General features: G+C 38.0%; 1 protein-coding gene across 1 annotated transcript in view; it reads left to right on the forward strand.

The window, feature by feature from the left end:
- FREM2 (FRAS1 related extracellular matrix 2) overlaps window positions 1–16,284 on the forward strand; it is a 128,812-nt gene that overhangs the window by 92,458 nt on the left and 20,070 nt on the right. Inside the window, exons 8-16 of the mRNA XM_034059978.1 lie at window positions 70–279; window positions 527–724; window positions 1,348–1,512; window positions 1,590–1,772; window positions 5,921–6,051; window positions 6,500–6,658; window positions 7,521–7,824; window positions 10,324–10,455; window positions 11,061–11,392. Coding sequence (XP_033915869.1) covers window positions 70–279; window positions 527–724; window positions 1,348–1,512; window positions 1,590–1,772; window positions 5,921–6,051; window positions 6,500–6,658; window positions 7,521–7,824; window positions 10,324–10,455; window positions 11,061–11,392 — 1,814 coding nt within the window. The remainder of the gene's footprint in view (window positions 1–69; window positions 280–526; window positions 725–1,347; window positions 1,513–1,589; window positions 1,773–5,920; window positions 6,052–6,499; window positions 6,659–7,520; window positions 7,825–10,323; window positions 10,456–11,060; window positions 11,393–16,284) is intronic.

Consider the following 16,284-nt stretch of genomic DNA (forward strand, 5'->3'; position numbering starts at 1 on the left):
ATTTTTATTTTTCATTACATGTAATGCTGTTTATTAATTTGATGTGGTTTATCTCTTTTCTATTGTTAGCTGGAGTAGATTATGTAGGCATCAGTCGTAATTTGGATTTTTCCCCTGGAGTCAATATGCAGACATTTCGTGTGGTAATTCTGGATGACCTTGGACAGCCAGTGTTAGAAGGAACTGAGAAGTTTGAGCTTGTGCTAAGGATGCCCGTGAGTGCTGCCCTTGGAGAACCCAGCAAAGCCACCATCTTCATTAATGACTCAGTGTCTGACTGTTAGTAATCTTTTATTCTACCTTTTCACATTTATACAGGAGATAGCACTTGTCCTTTTGAATCACACTGAAGCCAATAGGTCTGCATGTTTCAGCTACAGTTGATGTGTTAAGTAATTTGTTGTCTACCTGTTTATGTTATATATCTGATGCAGTGTGTTTTACCTAAATTTGAAATAGTAGCAGGGACATCTGATAACTTTTTCAACTGTACTTTACACATGCTTTTTCGTGTTTTTCTGCCCAGTACCTAAGATGCAGTTTAAAGAATCTGTATATGTAGGCAATGAAAATGATGGACAGATTTCTGCAATGATATATAGAAGTGGGGATATCCGATACACATCCACTGTGAGATGCTATACAAGGCAAGGTTCAGCTCAGGTAATGATGGACTTTGAAGAACGTCCTAATACTGACAGTTCCATCATCACATTCCTTCCTGGTAAGCTTTTGATCTGATTTTAGAAGCCTTTTGTCTACCATGTTTTGTTTCATTTTGCTTTGCTTTGTTTGTTTTGTTTTGTTTAAATTGTGTCTTCTCTTAAAGTAGTGACAAAAGGACCACTCTGGAAAACCAAACCTTTTCCATACACAATGAGCAGAGTGCACAAAAATTATGTCTCTTTTTGCTTCACATCTGACCTAAAGGGATAACCAATAGGAACCAAAGGGACACATCTTCATATATCCTGAGTGCCAGGATCTTTTTGATAGCAAAAGCAGGTTCACCATAACACAATATCAGAAGCACAGACCTGCTGTCAAAAAAGAAACTTCAGAGTCTCTGCTCTTTGTTAAGCAGATTTCTGCTAAATACATTTAACTTACACTGAAATAGAATCTTGTCTTAGAAAAGTTCCAGAATGGGGGATTCCACTTCAATGAGTTTCAGTGGAAAGATAATGATTACTAATTCTGCTTTCAATATTATTATTGCTCATTGACTTACATGATGTCAAGGTAGATGCTTTCATCAGCAGAAGTCTGTTGTTCCTTGAGTTTGGAGAGAAGTGCTGTAACAGAGCAAAGAACAGCTAAGTTTTGCATGTGCAATAATTATTGCAGGTGAAACTGAGAAGCCTTGCACATTGATGCTTATGGATGACACTTTCCATGAAGAAGAGGAAGAACTACGTCTGGTTCTTGGCACTCCAAGAAGTGATTCTTCCTTTGGTGCTTCTATTGGTGAACAAAATGAGACACTAATAAAGATTCAGGATGATGCAGACAGTAAGAAATCACTTTGTTGTTACTGGCTTTTGAAAGTCTATTTGTGCACTCTAAAAACATTTTTCTTCTAATTACAGAGGCTATTATTAAGTTTGGTGAGACCAAATTTAGTGTGAGTGAACCAAAGGACACAAGGCAAATCGCAGTTGTAAAAATCCCAGTGGTTCGTCTGGGAGACACTTCAAAGGTTTCTGTTGTAAGAGTTCATACAAAGGATGGATCTGCTATTTCTGGAGAAGATTATCACCCTATATCAGAAGGTAGGATCATTCAGATGATTTTAGCATCCTACTGTTTGTTTTTGTTCATGACTGTAACAAAATGTCTGAAAGGTGAAATAACTTTATGAATAGAATACTTTGCAACTACATCCATTTTGCTATTCAGATTCAGTATGGGCGTTATCCCATGTGGTACACAACACCAAATTCCTCTTTGTATGCTAGATACCAATGAAGATATTTACAAAGGAATTGTGGCTCCTTTGAAAACATCTACAGCTCAAGTAACTGTGGAAGAAATGTGTGAGTTCCACCTTAGTAACATTTGCAAAATGTAACACCATTATTCTGTAGAAGCATCCGCTTATAGGATATGATTCTGTAGTTGTTTCTCAAGCAGTTCATTAATCTTTTGCTTTCTGTAGGAATTAATGTCTATTTCTTTTTATTTTTCTACTTTCATAATAATCAAGTTTTCTCTATATATCTGCAATTCACTACTTGCTGCTCCTTTCTACTAATGAAAGAAGAGAAAAATTATGTAACAGAATGAGAAATTTCTTAGCTGATAAACTTCTTTCCATTAAATAGCCCACACAAATGGTTCAATTAATGACTGATAGAGTTTGTAGCACTGTGATTTTTTTTTTCGTATTAAGTTTATGGTAATACATGATACTAATGCGTCTTTTAAGATTAATCATTAATTGCTGGAATGTTTTCACAGTCTTGGATAAACTATTTCTTCCTGGGAAGAATACAGGGATGTTGTCCGGGAAGCTAGGGACCAGGTTAGGAAAGCTAAGGCCCAGTTAGAATTAAACTTGGCTAGGGATGTTAAAGATAACAGAAAGGGATTCTATAGGTATGTAGTGAATAAAAAACAGACTACAGACAATGTAGGCCCCCAAAGAGTCAACACTGTCCCACACGACATCCTTGTCTTTAAATTGGAGAGACATCAATTTGATAGGTGGACCACTTGGTGGATAAAGAACTGGCTGGATGGCCACATGCAAAGAGTTGTGGTCAATGGCTCAATGTCCAGCTGGAGACCAGTAACGAGTGGTGTCCCTCAGGGATCGATGTTGGGACCTGTCTTTTTCAACATCTTTGTGGGTGACATGGACAGTGGGATTGAGTGCACCCTCAGCAAGTTTGCCGATGACACCAAGCTGTGTGGTTCAGTTGATAACGCCTGAGGGAAGGAATGCCATTCAGACGGACCTTGACACACTTGTGAGGTGGGCTGATGCCAACCTCATGAAGTTTAACCATGCCAAGTGCAAGGTCCTACACCTGGGTGGGAGCAATCCCAGGCACAGCTACAGGTTGGGCAGAGAAGGGATTCAGAGCAGCCCTGCAGAGAAGGACTTGGGGGTGTTGGTCGATGAGAAAATGAACATGAGGCGACTTTAGTGTGCGCTTGCAGCCCAGAAAGCCAACCATATCCTGGGCTGCATCAAAAGGAGCGTGACCAGCAGGTCAAAGGAGGTGATCCTGACCCTCTACTCTGCTCTCGTGAGACCTCACTTGGTGTATTGTGTGCAGTTCTGGTGTCCTCAACATAAAAAGGATGTGGAACTGTTGGAACAAGTCCAGAGGAGGGCCACGAGGATGATCAGGGGACTGGAGCACCTCCTGTATGAAGACAGGCTGAGAAAGTTGGGGCTGTTCATCCTGGAGAAGAGGAGGCTGCGTGGAGACCTCATAGCAGCCTTCCAGTATCTGAAGGGGGCCTACAGGGATGCTGGAGACAGACTCTTTGTTTGGGACTGTAGTGGTAGGACAAGGGGTAATGCATGCAAATTTAAACAGAGAAAGTTCAGATTAGGTGTGAGGAAGAAGTTCTTTTCTGTGAATGTGGTGAGGCACTGGAATGGGTTGCCCAGGGGAGCTATGAATGCTCCATCCCTGGTGGTGTTCAAGGCCAGGTTGGGCAGGTCCTTGGGTGTTATGGTTTAGTGTGAGGTGTCCCTGGCCATGGCAGGTGGGCTGGAACTAGATGATCTTAAGGTCCTTTCCAACTCTAACTATTCTATGATTCTATGATTATATTTTGTTGTCCAGTCCAACTGATAAGACTTATTTTTGAACATCCAGCAAGAACACTGGGCTATCTCCAAATTACACACAAGAGTAATTTCCACTAATGATATTAGAAGAAAAAAATTATTACCAATAAGAAAATTGTCAACCCAAAACTTGCTAATTTCAGTCACTTTGCCTCCTACGTTTGGGTTTTTTGCTCTTCCCTCCTGAAAAATGCAGGAATTTTTAGTACCAGCTAATACTTCTATATACATTACTTACGTGCATTGCGTTGCTTACACTCTCCCTGCTGTGCACTGACAAGATATGGAGACAGAGTTTTTAATGAAAACATGCTACTGCAGTAGAAGAGGCTCTAGGCCTCCGACCAGAAGCCTTTGAGAAAGGCCTGTGATCTACAGGATTTCCCCACAGATTTCAGAACATCTGTGGGTTCAGGGAGCCTGCCTATTCAGCCATTGGTACAAACTGGGTTATCTGAAGGAAGTGAGACAGACTGGAATTCAGTAAAATTCTTAGCTCTCCCATTGCATGTTTATTATCATAAGGAGTATTTTCATGGTTTAATAACATTTAAGGGTAAAGGATAATTACATCACTTAATCAGACTCACTGTGGTTTGCAAGTTTCTCCCAGCTTCCCCCATTTACTTCTGTACTGAGCCAAATAACTTTTGGTTAGAGAATATATATCCTCCAGAAAGGGCATCCAGTCTTCATTTGAAGGTACTAGAGAGGATGAGTGTTTCATAGCATTTTGCTTCACTTTTCTATCCTTATTTCTCATATATTCTTCAACTGTCATCTACTGCTGATTATTTTGCCTGTCCCTTTAAAGTGCAGAGCTCTTTTAGTACCTGGTATATTTTGTTTATTATGGGGTTTCAATTTATTAACCAGAACATAGCTTTCTGCAAGTCTGTTTTTTTCCTCAATTTCTGGTGGTCATTTTTGTGCCATCTTCAGTTAATTTCGAATCCTGTAAAAATTAATATAGTAGAAATGTACCTACTATTTTAGGATCACTCTCATCCATTCCACACACACATGTGAAATATTTTCTGTACTTCTTCCTTTAGTAAATGTATCAAAAAATGACAGTACTCTTCTAACCCTATCAGTGTGATGGGTTGACCTTGGCTGGATGCCAGGTGCTCACCAAGCCACTCTGTCACTCCCCTTTTCATCTGGACAAGTGAGAGAAAATGTGATTAAAGGCTCATGGGTCAAGGCAAAGACTATGTGTTCACTCAGCATTTGCCATCACAGGCAAAACAGACTCAACTTGGGAAAATTAATTTTACTTAGTACCAATTGAATCAGAATAAGATAATGAGAAATAAAATCAGATTTAAAAACCTCTTCCCCCATCCCTCCCTTCTTCCCAGGATAAATTTCACTCCCAAATTCCTCTACCTTTTCCCCCTAAGGAGCACATGGGGATGGGAAATGAGTGTTACAGTCAGTTCATCACGTTTTCTCTGCCGCTCCTTCCCTCTCAGCGGTTTGTGCATCTTGGAGCCGTCTGTCACTGGTCTGTCAGACATGGGGGAAGCTTCTAGGAGCTTCTCACAGAAGCCACCCCTGCAGCCTCCCCAGTACCAAAACCTTGCCATGTAAACCCAAATAGTCAGCTGAGGTTGACTTATTTGCCGTGACCTCCAAAGTTTTTTTTCAGATAGTGCTTTTCAAAATACAGTACTTTTTGCATAGCTCTAGCTTTGTGCCTTATTTTTGCATATACCATTTATTAAAATGCATTTTCTTTGATTAAAACCTGATAATACTTTTTATTTAGGATTCTTCACTCTTTTGGTCATACACATATGTTGCCAACATTTATGTAATAATTAGTCCCAGAGCATTTTCAAAATACTAAGTTGTTTTAGACTTCATCTTGGTCTTTTCAAATGTCTTTTGATGATGCCTCATTTTCAGTGAGTTCCGCATGTATCCACCATGCATATAATAATGTATTCATTATTATTATTTTAGCATCAAATAAGTTAAACTAAATGCATGAATATCTGTAATATGAAAAGGAAGTATTAACTGCCATCTCTCCTGTCTGGGTCTAGAATTACAGCTTGTTATGAACAACAGATTTATTTTTTAAATGTCTCATTATGTTTTTAGAAATTGAGTTTAAGGAGGGTGAAACACAGCATTTTGTGGAGATTGAAGTTCTCTTTGATGGAGTGAGAGAGATGAGAGAAGCCTTCACTGTTCACCTGAAGCCTGATGAGAACATGGTTGCAGAAATACAGGTAACAAACTCATGCAAAGTACTCAACAGCAAAATCTCATAAACAATCCTTCTTGGTTTCTGGCTTATAGCTTTGCTCTTCCTTTAGGGTTTATACATGCCATCTTGGCTTGTATCTTAAAAGACAAAGAGGATCAGACCAGCAGACAGAGTAGCACCTACCCAAAAGAGTTTGTTGGCAAGGCATGATTCAAGAAAGCTGGGACACAAGGTTAAAGGGTTTGGTTATCTTCAGTGTTCTGAAAAGAAAGAAAGTAATTTTAACTCTTGCATTTGTAGTCTGCTTTATGCTTTCCAGTGCCTCAATCCTTTCTCAATAGCTCATTCTATTGAGGTTTTAGAACTTCTTTTGGGACAATATTACAAAGGTTACACCTGATCAAGGTCCAGTTTGAATCCCCTTGTTTATTTAAATATTCAGAGAACCATTTCTGCCTTTTCATTGCCAGACAGCCAAGGCCATTGTTTACATCGAAGAAATTAACAGCATGGCAGATGTCACCTTTCCCTCTGTCCCTCAAGTTGCATCCCTTTTGATGTATGATGATACTTCTAGAGCCAAAGACAGAACCAGTCCCATAGCTGGCTATCCTGTTGTCTGTATCACAGTGAGTATCTCTGTGGAAAGATGGAACAAAATTAGTATATGGTTTTTGCTCAGTGGATTTTAGGCACTCGGTATCAATCCATATTGTTGTGAGACAGATGAGTTCAAGCTAGAACTGTTCTAAGAGCTAATCCTATTTGTCTGGCTAATGAATAAATTTTCAGTAGGACAAAAAGCACAGAAAGATATTTTACCTTTTCATCACTAAGAACAGATTGATACTCACACTATGTCTATGATTGCATGATCTCATTATTATCTGCATTATCTTAACTTAATTTGCAGAATTAAAATCACTAGAGATAACAGATAAGTCATTGTTTTTAATAAGTGACACAGACTGGAAGATGAGTTAAAGTACTACAGGCTTCTTTCATTGTAATTTTGCAGCTGAAAGCTTTACATGAGGTAGGTTTTGGTCCATCTGTGTCTTCAGTTTGTTTCTCACACCATTCCTTACACACAGGAATGGATCATATGCTCAATATATCTCCTAAATGGAAATCAATAGCAACAACAAAAAAGAAACCTTAAAATGCAAAGTATATTCGCAGAATTAGATCAAAGGGTAAAATTCAAGTTAAAGCAGCACGTGGGACTGTAGTTTGTGCCTTAATAACTCTGTTAGATTTTCACCCGTAAACCATAATTTAAAATAGTATTTTTATTTCTTTAAGAATTAGATCTGCCTTTTAATCTACCACAAGTATGCTTAAAGTGTCAGTGTCAAAATAAGGTGATTTCTTAAGAGATTTACTGGGGTTGTCAGTTCTATGTTGTTGTTGAGCTTTATGATCTTGGTAAATTAAAATTCTTGTGCCATGAAAGAAGTAAATTGTTAACATATCTGCCTTTTTCTGCAGGCTTGTAATCCTAAATATGAAGACTTTGACAAGACTGGTTCTATATGTGCCAGTGAGAACATCAATAATACTCTGACACAATACCGGTGGCTTGTAAGTGCACCCACTGGTCCTGATGGTGTGACTAGCCCCATGAAGGAGGTTGACTTTGATACCTTCTTTACTTCCTCCAAGATGATTACACTTGACTCCATTTACTTCCAAGCTGGTTCTCGAGTCCAGTGTGCGGCTCGTGCTGTGAATTCAGATGGGAATGAGGGCCTTGAGCTTATGAGCCCTATTGTAACTATAAGCACATCAGAAGGTAAGACATCACCACCTATTGCAAAACCCCCAGACCTCTTTTTGATCCCAAATTCGATCATAACGAAGTTTGATTACATAATCAGATGTTTTAACATTACCATCTCAACTTCTGTTGTCTATAGAGATTGTGAAAAAAACATTCTTAGCACAGCAAGGAACTGTAAAAAGAAAATGTATTTTAACTTTGCTAGGTGCCCACATCCTTGAATAATTAACCACATAGCAAACTGGCATGTTCAGTAGAGCAGTATATAATGTGCACTGGCATTAATGAAACCTTGTTTCTCTTGACTTCTGAATTCAACTGTAGTAACATTGCAGTACAATCTCAGCTCCTGTTAGACACTGGAGAAGCCACATGAGAGTGCTCTTACGAATGCCTAGCCAGAAGAAAAGCTCCATTTGGCATTCAGGCCTCACTGGCCTCAGTCACTGGACACCTGATACTCAGTGTCTTCCTTGACTAAGGACTGGTGTCCGATAACGGCATAGACGAATCTTTTCATGGTTGAGGTATTCATAATGTCTAGCCTTCCTTTTCTGATTCCATCTTTGTCTCTCTCTGATTGTCTGATACCAAATCACTGCTGAAATGATGCTGCATTCCCTCAGCCAGCAGTTCCTGCAATTTGCTTCCTTTGCCCAGCCAACTCTTTTCATGAAACTTGTACTGAATAATGTTGTGAAGCAGAGGTGAAGAACTGACATGCACAAAGTACAGTCTGATAACATATGCTGTTTTGTAGTAGAAGTCACAGATACTTTTGTTTATTGTATAATGTGGAGAAGGAGTAATCAGCAATCAATTACAGACCATTGTATTTTGTTACCCTTTTGCTGCCGTTTTATGTTCTTTGTGTTATCTCTGCTGCTTTTATATGTACATTAAGTCTTCTGGGTTTTGTGAGAGTAATAAATTACATGATTTTTCATTTGAAACATAATTTTAATTTCCTTGGCCTTTCCAACTAAATATTTTTAACATTTTATTTCCAACTAAGTTAGGGCTTTAATGAGCTTAATGGATGGATTTTCGATTTATTTATTCCTGTCCTTTATTCCACATTTTGACTGTAGATTCAAGTCACCTTTGTTTGTGCTATCAGGTATCCTACAAGCCAAAGACAAGGCTAATTAACTCAGGCTCAGGACTTAATTGTCATGCTTATATTGCTTCCAGTACCAAAGCTAACTTACGATGTGAAAGTCAACAATACTGAAGATCATGTACAATAAAAAGGAAATTATTAGATGCTATTTTGAAAGAAGTGCAATGATCAAAGCAACCTGCCAAAACCCTGTCTATTTTGAGCTTGGAGAATCTTGACCTCCAGTGCATAGACCAAATTCTCCGAAGTCAGATTGTGCAAAAAAAAAAAAGTATTTAACCTCTTTAGTACATCTTTCTTGCATTTAAGAAAAAAGCAAACAAACAAACGAAGCTATTGTGTGCAGAAAAGAATTTATTTTTCATCATGCCAGAAGTTTCCAACTTGGAGTGTTGAGACAAATGAGGTCCACCAAAACTGATAAATTCTCCAAGAGGAGAGCCCTGCATTCTCTTTCTTGTAATCCCTCACAGATGGGCAAAGAGCAGAACATGGGTGAAGGAAACTGGTGTCTTTCCACATCTGCTGGTTTCTTTGGCCATCACATGTTGATGTGCTATGATTCTTGTGGCCAGAATGCAGACGCTTCTACATTGAAATATTCAACCAGAAGTTGCATATATATCAGATCATATTATTGCAAACCTAATCTTCTGGTCCTACAAACCAGGACTAATACTGGAACATGTTGTAATAACACTGGAAAGGATTGCCAAAATAAGTTATAGATTCTTCTTTCTTTGAGAAATTAAAAATTCAACTGAACAAGGCCCTGAGCAACTTGATCTAATTTTGAAGCTGGCTTTACTTTGAGTACAGTATTTCTAAAGATCCTTTGACACAATTATTCTGACTACATTTTGGTCACTAATGAAACAGGAAGCTCGTGGATTCCTATGAAGGTTTGTATAGGTCCAAATCCCAATCCTGGTCCAAAAGAAACTGAACACTGAGCAGGTATCTTCTCTAAAGCTATGTATGTGCTTTATGTATGAGGGTAGGAGGAATTAAAGTGTATGCCTCTGAGGATCTCTGTAAGAAACTTGACATCTCTGAGGATCCTCTCAGGATCTCTGTAATGACACTTGACACTGGCTTTGCAAGCATGCTTGATACATGCATCTGAAAATGTACAGGTGCAGTATCATCACCTGTTTCTGAAAATGTGGTCCAGTTGATCTGGATGATTTCTATTTTAATAGTCTTTTGCATTAATTCCTGTTCAAACCTCTGATAAATGCTGCTGAAAAGGGTTTATCTGTTGTTAAAATTCTCCTTGTTTTGGGAACTTGTACAGTGAAAAAAAGTACATCTGAAAACTGTGCAAAGGAAAATATAGATTATAGCCTCTGGACATAAAATAAAGTTCTTTTCTCTTTTTCCATCAGGTCTTTGTCAGCCTCGTGTGTCAGGAGTAGTTGGAGCAGAACCCTTCTCTGCCAAATTGAGGTATACTGGCCCAGAAGATCCTGATTATGCCTACTTCATCAAATTGACAGTCACAATGCCACATATTGATGGTATGATATAATTAGCTAATCAGCTGTGCAGTTGAGAGAATTCATAAAACAAGCAGTTATTTGAGCTATTTTATTGGTCATGTTATTTTAAATAGCTATGGGGACCAGAGAAAACTTTGATGTATGTACAAGTGCAGTTTGCAGCAAGATGCATAAGATACTGTGTTAATACATAATCTTTGATCTGAAGACTGTTTTCAAATTAATTGCATAGTTTACAGAATTTTGGCTAAATTTACGCTTTATAAAACTCCTTTGAAATGCATACAGATATATCAAAGAAGAATTTATTTATTACAAGACATAAAACCGTTTAATTACTATGTGTCTCTGAAAAATATCACACAAAGTCCTGACTGAAAATTATATTGGAGATTTAGAAATATAATATTTGGCATTCATATTACAAAGACACAATTATTGTGGAGAAGTCTCATGCACACAGAGAGTACCAACTTTCTCTGAATTCTAAAGTCCATTAATTGCTATATGTGCAAAATACAGAATCACTGCATAGCTTGCTTAGTGTTTGACAAACTTTAGCTCAATTAAGAAGCTCTGAACACTGAAATTTAGTTATAGTTCTATAAATTAATGTTTTTTAGGCATGCTGCCTGTTATTTCTACAAGAGAGCTCTCCAACTTTGAGCTGACACTTAGCCCTGATGGAACTAGAGTTGGAAACCATAAATGCTCCAACCTGCTGGATTACACAGAAGTGAAAACCCACCATGGTTTCTTAACTGATGCTACCAAAAATCCAGATGTGATTGGAGAGACCATTCCATATCAATACAGTCCAATAATTAGAGGATTCAATACCTTACGCTTCTACCGCAATCTGAATCTGGAAGCCTGTTTGTGGGAGTTTGTTAGCTATTATGACATGTCTGAGCTCCTCACAGATTGTGGAGGCACCATTGGGACAGATGGACAGGTATGAAGCTGTAACTTGATTTTTTACTATGTTCTTAAAGTGAAAGATTTCCTTGATAATGCATCTATGCCTATAGGAATAAGTGGGTTTAGAATTAATTTAGTTGAAAAGTAGATTTTTTTTGTTTCTTAGACTTCCCCCAAGGTTAGTTTGTTTCCTAAAGCTATTAATATTCATTAAATGTTAATAGGCTATATGTGAAATCCATGTCTGATTGAAGTTAAGAGAATAATTTAGTCTGAAGGAAATTTGCTGTGATTTTCTCCCAATACAATTTTGAAGTATTTTAGAACAAACTGATCCTACTTTTTACTGTATAGTTAGCCACCTTAATCTTTTCTTAGAATAAAAGCCTAAAGGATTGCTTTTAGCATATTTATACTACTGGAATATATATATATATATACATATAGATATAGAAATACACCAAATTACTATTAGTTATGGTGTATCTTTAAAAAGAGTTTAAAAAAATTTTTGAAGACCCTTCTTGCTGATAACAAGCAACTGCAATGTCCTACCAGGTGCTTGCCTCTGCTCAGCTCTTGCTTACTGGGTAACAAGACCCGCCAGTGCAAACAGCACAGTAATCTTGCATTACCCAGCCAAAAATGCCTTGGTCAGGAGGTCAGGAAGTCAGAAAGCAAAGAGAAGCTGCTGATACAGAATGTCTGAAGAACAGACCTGTGAAAGTGATTGGGAGTTAAAACAAAGGGACTGGGGAGACCTTCAGGTGTCCTTTGGAGAATTATTTCTAGAAATCAAAGCAAAAAGGGTGAAGGATTTCCTCTGGTGCAGTGATAGTGATGCTAATCCCTTGTATTAGCTACTACATAAGTCTGTCTGATCCCACTCAGGCTCTAAAGTACAAAAGCTATGAAGATCAATGACATAGGAAAATGTTTTTGGGGAATAATCATACGGGCTGGAAGAAAGACTGGAAATGCAGTACCTTATTTCAAAGAAGTCTATCCATGGCATCATAGATGTGTGGTAAAGCTAGATCACTTTCCTGGCTTGCTTTTAAGCCAATGTGGACAGGATGAGGCCACTGTGTGAAATGGCCATAATTTCTCAACTTTGTAACAGATGCTCATTTTGCCAAGGACTCTTCTTCTTATCAGACCTCAGTAGACTTATATGCACAAATTCTTATATTGTCAGTCCCAAATTATATGAGGCCTTAACAGATGAGAAAAGTGTGTCATTGTTGAAAGGAACCTATGGGTATGTGCAACAGCAAAGCTATTCTGCTACTAAAAACATAGATGTCAACGGACATATAGATAACTAATCAGATAAGTTGATTTTTCTCTCTGTTTTTAAATTCTTTTTCTCTTTTATACTTAAACGCCTAAAGCCCACCTTCCTGTGTGCAGGTGATCATGCAGTTTGCTGGACAAGAAATTGCACCAAGCTCTCTTTAGCCCTTGGTTAACTTCCTAACATTCTACCCCTTTAACTAGAGATTTTATATTCTGTATATTATAAGAAGAGAACAAAATGGAGCTTCTGTTCTTCTTAGATACAAAGTCTGTGGTGGATCTGTCATCTCAGTGCTCTATTGTAATTTCTGGCTCCTGTTTATTATAGAGACCAGTTCAAGATCTCTGTCTTGATGCTGGAAGCTCTCAATTGGTGCATCTGCTTGGTGTTTCCCCTCTGCTATAAGCAGATCCTCCTACAGGTGCATTCCACTGGAACCGTGTACCTCTCAGAGGGAAGGGGAAGGCATGCATGTGTGGGATATAAACCTTACACATTCCCACAAGATAAAAATGACAGCAGTCTTCACTGTTCTAGAAATTATTTAATGTCTTCAACTCATCATTCCTTTTACTATCTCTTTATGCCCATTCAAAATGCAGCCATACATTATTTCACACACACACAATCATAAGCACATAAGCACACACAGCTGCCAAGCAGCTTCAACTCCAATCGTGTGAGCTATGCAAGCCACTTCTGCCACAGTGAAAAGGAAGGAAGGCTTGATATGAGCCCTTTCCATTGTATATACTTTTGTGTCCTTTACATAAAAGATTGAATAGCTGGTTTAGACAAATCTGTGTCTAAATAAAACCTACATACATCTATATGCATATAAACAGAGGAGAAAATAAGCACTATTACTATATTTTAATAAATAAAAAGAACTAATATTCAATTGTGAAGGACATGTATAACTGGTAGTGTGACCAAGAAAGATAATTGTACTTGCTTTAAGCTCAGAAGTGTTATGTGCTTTAGGTAAGATCGCTCATTTAAAAGCAGAAAGGGATGAACATGAGCTATGAGAGCCATTAAACTGCAGCTGAAGTCATCCTTTAGTGCCTTGTAGGTTATGGCTAAAAGGTTACAGTGTGTTAAGTGAGATATCAAGCTGAATTACTTCTAGCAGCAAAGCATTGCCCTGAAGCCAGTATCCGCTTCACTGCCCTCCCTGTTTCCCCACCTCCATTTAATTCTTCTCCAGGTTTGGTCTTTATCTTCACATGACCCCCTCCAACTGAGAGGGGAGGCAGTCAGTGCCCTATCTCTGTGGTTGTCACCATTGTTGTTTTTTTCTCCTTCAGTGAACAATTAATAATCCTCCTCTGTGACAGTAAAGCTGGCAGCTATGGTTTTCACCATGGTTTTTTAGCATACAAAGGAAGCTTAAGTTCTATTATACAGACAGAACAGATGGATTAAAAACCCCAACTCTTATGACAACCTGCTGCCATTGCAAATTTAATAGCTTTAATTTTCCAGATATTTTGGCTAGATCTTTAAGCTCAAAATTCTGTTTCTTGATTCTAAATCTCAAGTACCTGTATGGTCAAAGAAAGACAGCACTGTTGACTCAGATATTTCACAAAAGAAATTGGCAGTATATTATGTGATGTGGACCTCCACTTTATGGGAGCCCTTCCGATGCTAGGGGACGAAGATGAGCTTCAGTCAACAAGAAGTGAGTTTGGAGACCTGCAGCTGGTGTAGCAGTGCTCATACTTTACTGCAAGCTGCAGCTGTCTTAGCCAGTTCCCATGAACTCATGAACTGTCATAATACATACAGAGAAGGTCTTAGTTTTCTTTTTTTTTTTCCCCTTTGAGGCCTTTTGCTCATGACCCATTCTCTTTCTCAATTACTCTGTGCATGAGCAAATCCTGTGTGAGTTGGATGCAGCACTCTTTTCAGTATACAGCTTGACGCTTTGTTCCTGGGGTCTGTCCTTATTCACACATCTGAGAAATCAGGCACTTAGGTATCTAAATATGGATTTAGATGTGCAGCTTAAAGAATGTATATTTAAAAATAATACCTAGTCCTCTTTAAATTGAGCTATTTCTTTTGGATTATAGTTCTGTTCTGGTTAAAGTTAAGGTCAGACTTTATAATTAGCAGCAACAGTTTTCTTTTGGCCAACCTGCAATAAGGCTAAATTTCAGTGTCTGTCTTTAAAAATGTATATGTCTTAAAAATACGGAACTCATGTACCTGAGGGCTATCTTCCTGTATTTTCAGGTAATAAATAAAGGTTATTAGACTTTACTTCATGGGGACATGTCAAGTACTACAGACATCTCACATTCTCAAGATATGTGCTAGATCAATGCCAGGTATTCATGAAACACAGTTAAAAAAGGGAATAGTGAAAACCAAGCAAACAACCATACTTTATTAAAGTATATATTGAAGTTTTGGCCTAGACTTATTTGATAGAGTGTGAAGTATTATTTGATCTCATTGCCTACTGTTTTAACTGCTTTAGCCACACAGTTTGGCACCTGAAGGCTTCTGTGTGGCTCTGGCCAAATATCTATATGTGGATGTTGCTTTCCCTAGTGGCAGTCTCTTGCCAGACTTGGCATAGGGAAGCAAGGAAATTGCCATTCAAAAAAAATTTATTAACAACAACTAATTAAGCAAGTCTTTGACAGAAACAAGAAGGTGAAGAACATATATTAAAATACTTAAATGTACAGCTTGAGACCTTGAAGCTACTTTAATTGAGTAGTTGAACAGTTTGGTTTGTTCTCTAATGAAAACGGTTATTTCTGGCCACAGCTGAAAACATATTTCTTCCAATACATTCAGTTCACATTTATGCTAGACATGTTATGGCACTGGGTGTTCGAAAATCTCATTGGAAAACAAATTTTAAAATTACCAGTGTGTTACCACCACTTCTACAAGCAGCTCACAGAGTTTTTATTACACTGAAACAGTATCCTTCCAGCTTTAATAGTTCTAGTTTTAGCAAAATCATACTTTAAGGGGAAAAGTCAGCTCTTCTGAAAATCTCAATAGATCTGTAAAATGGAAATAGACAGAAATGTCCATTTTCTTATTTTTACGTTCAGTTCAGCTGCCACAGTCAAGTTTAAGAAACCCCTGCCACTTGTATTTCCTTGACATGGAAGATCACTAACAGCCAAACCTTTTTTCTCCAGCTGCAAACACATGCATTTTGTGAGCACTGTGAAGAAAAAATTCCACTGTAAAGTTAACACACCAGCTGTGTAACAAAGTCAGATGTTAATTTTTTCAAGGGGCTGGCATTTCAAGGCTCTATTGCATTCTCCTCTCCATTCAGACTTCTTTAAACAAACCTGCTTTACATTTCACTTGTGATCTGCCTGGCTACATGCCTTCTTGGGGCCAGATCTTAGCTTTACCATATTGGTATTGTGTAAACAGTTAATTGATAACATTGCTAATCTTGTGTGACTCAGAGTCACAGACAGAACAAGTATATACAACAGAAAATGAAGCTCAGGACAGTTTAGAAGGCAAAAATACAATTTTTAGGAAAAGTTTCTTTCATTGGCATATAAAATAGAAAACATGAACTTGTGTTATTTCTAATTTCTAATTCTGGTTTTATCAGTACCTACATACAGTGT

Source organism: Melopsittacus undulatus, chromosome 2 (assembly GCF_012275295.1).
Source record: "Melopsittacus undulatus isolate bMelUnd1 chromosome 2, bMelUnd1.mat.Z, whole genome shotgun sequence".
Classification (NCBI taxonomy): domain Eukaryota; kingdom Metazoa; phylum Chordata; class Aves; order Psittaciformes; family Psittaculidae; genus Melopsittacus; species Melopsittacus undulatus.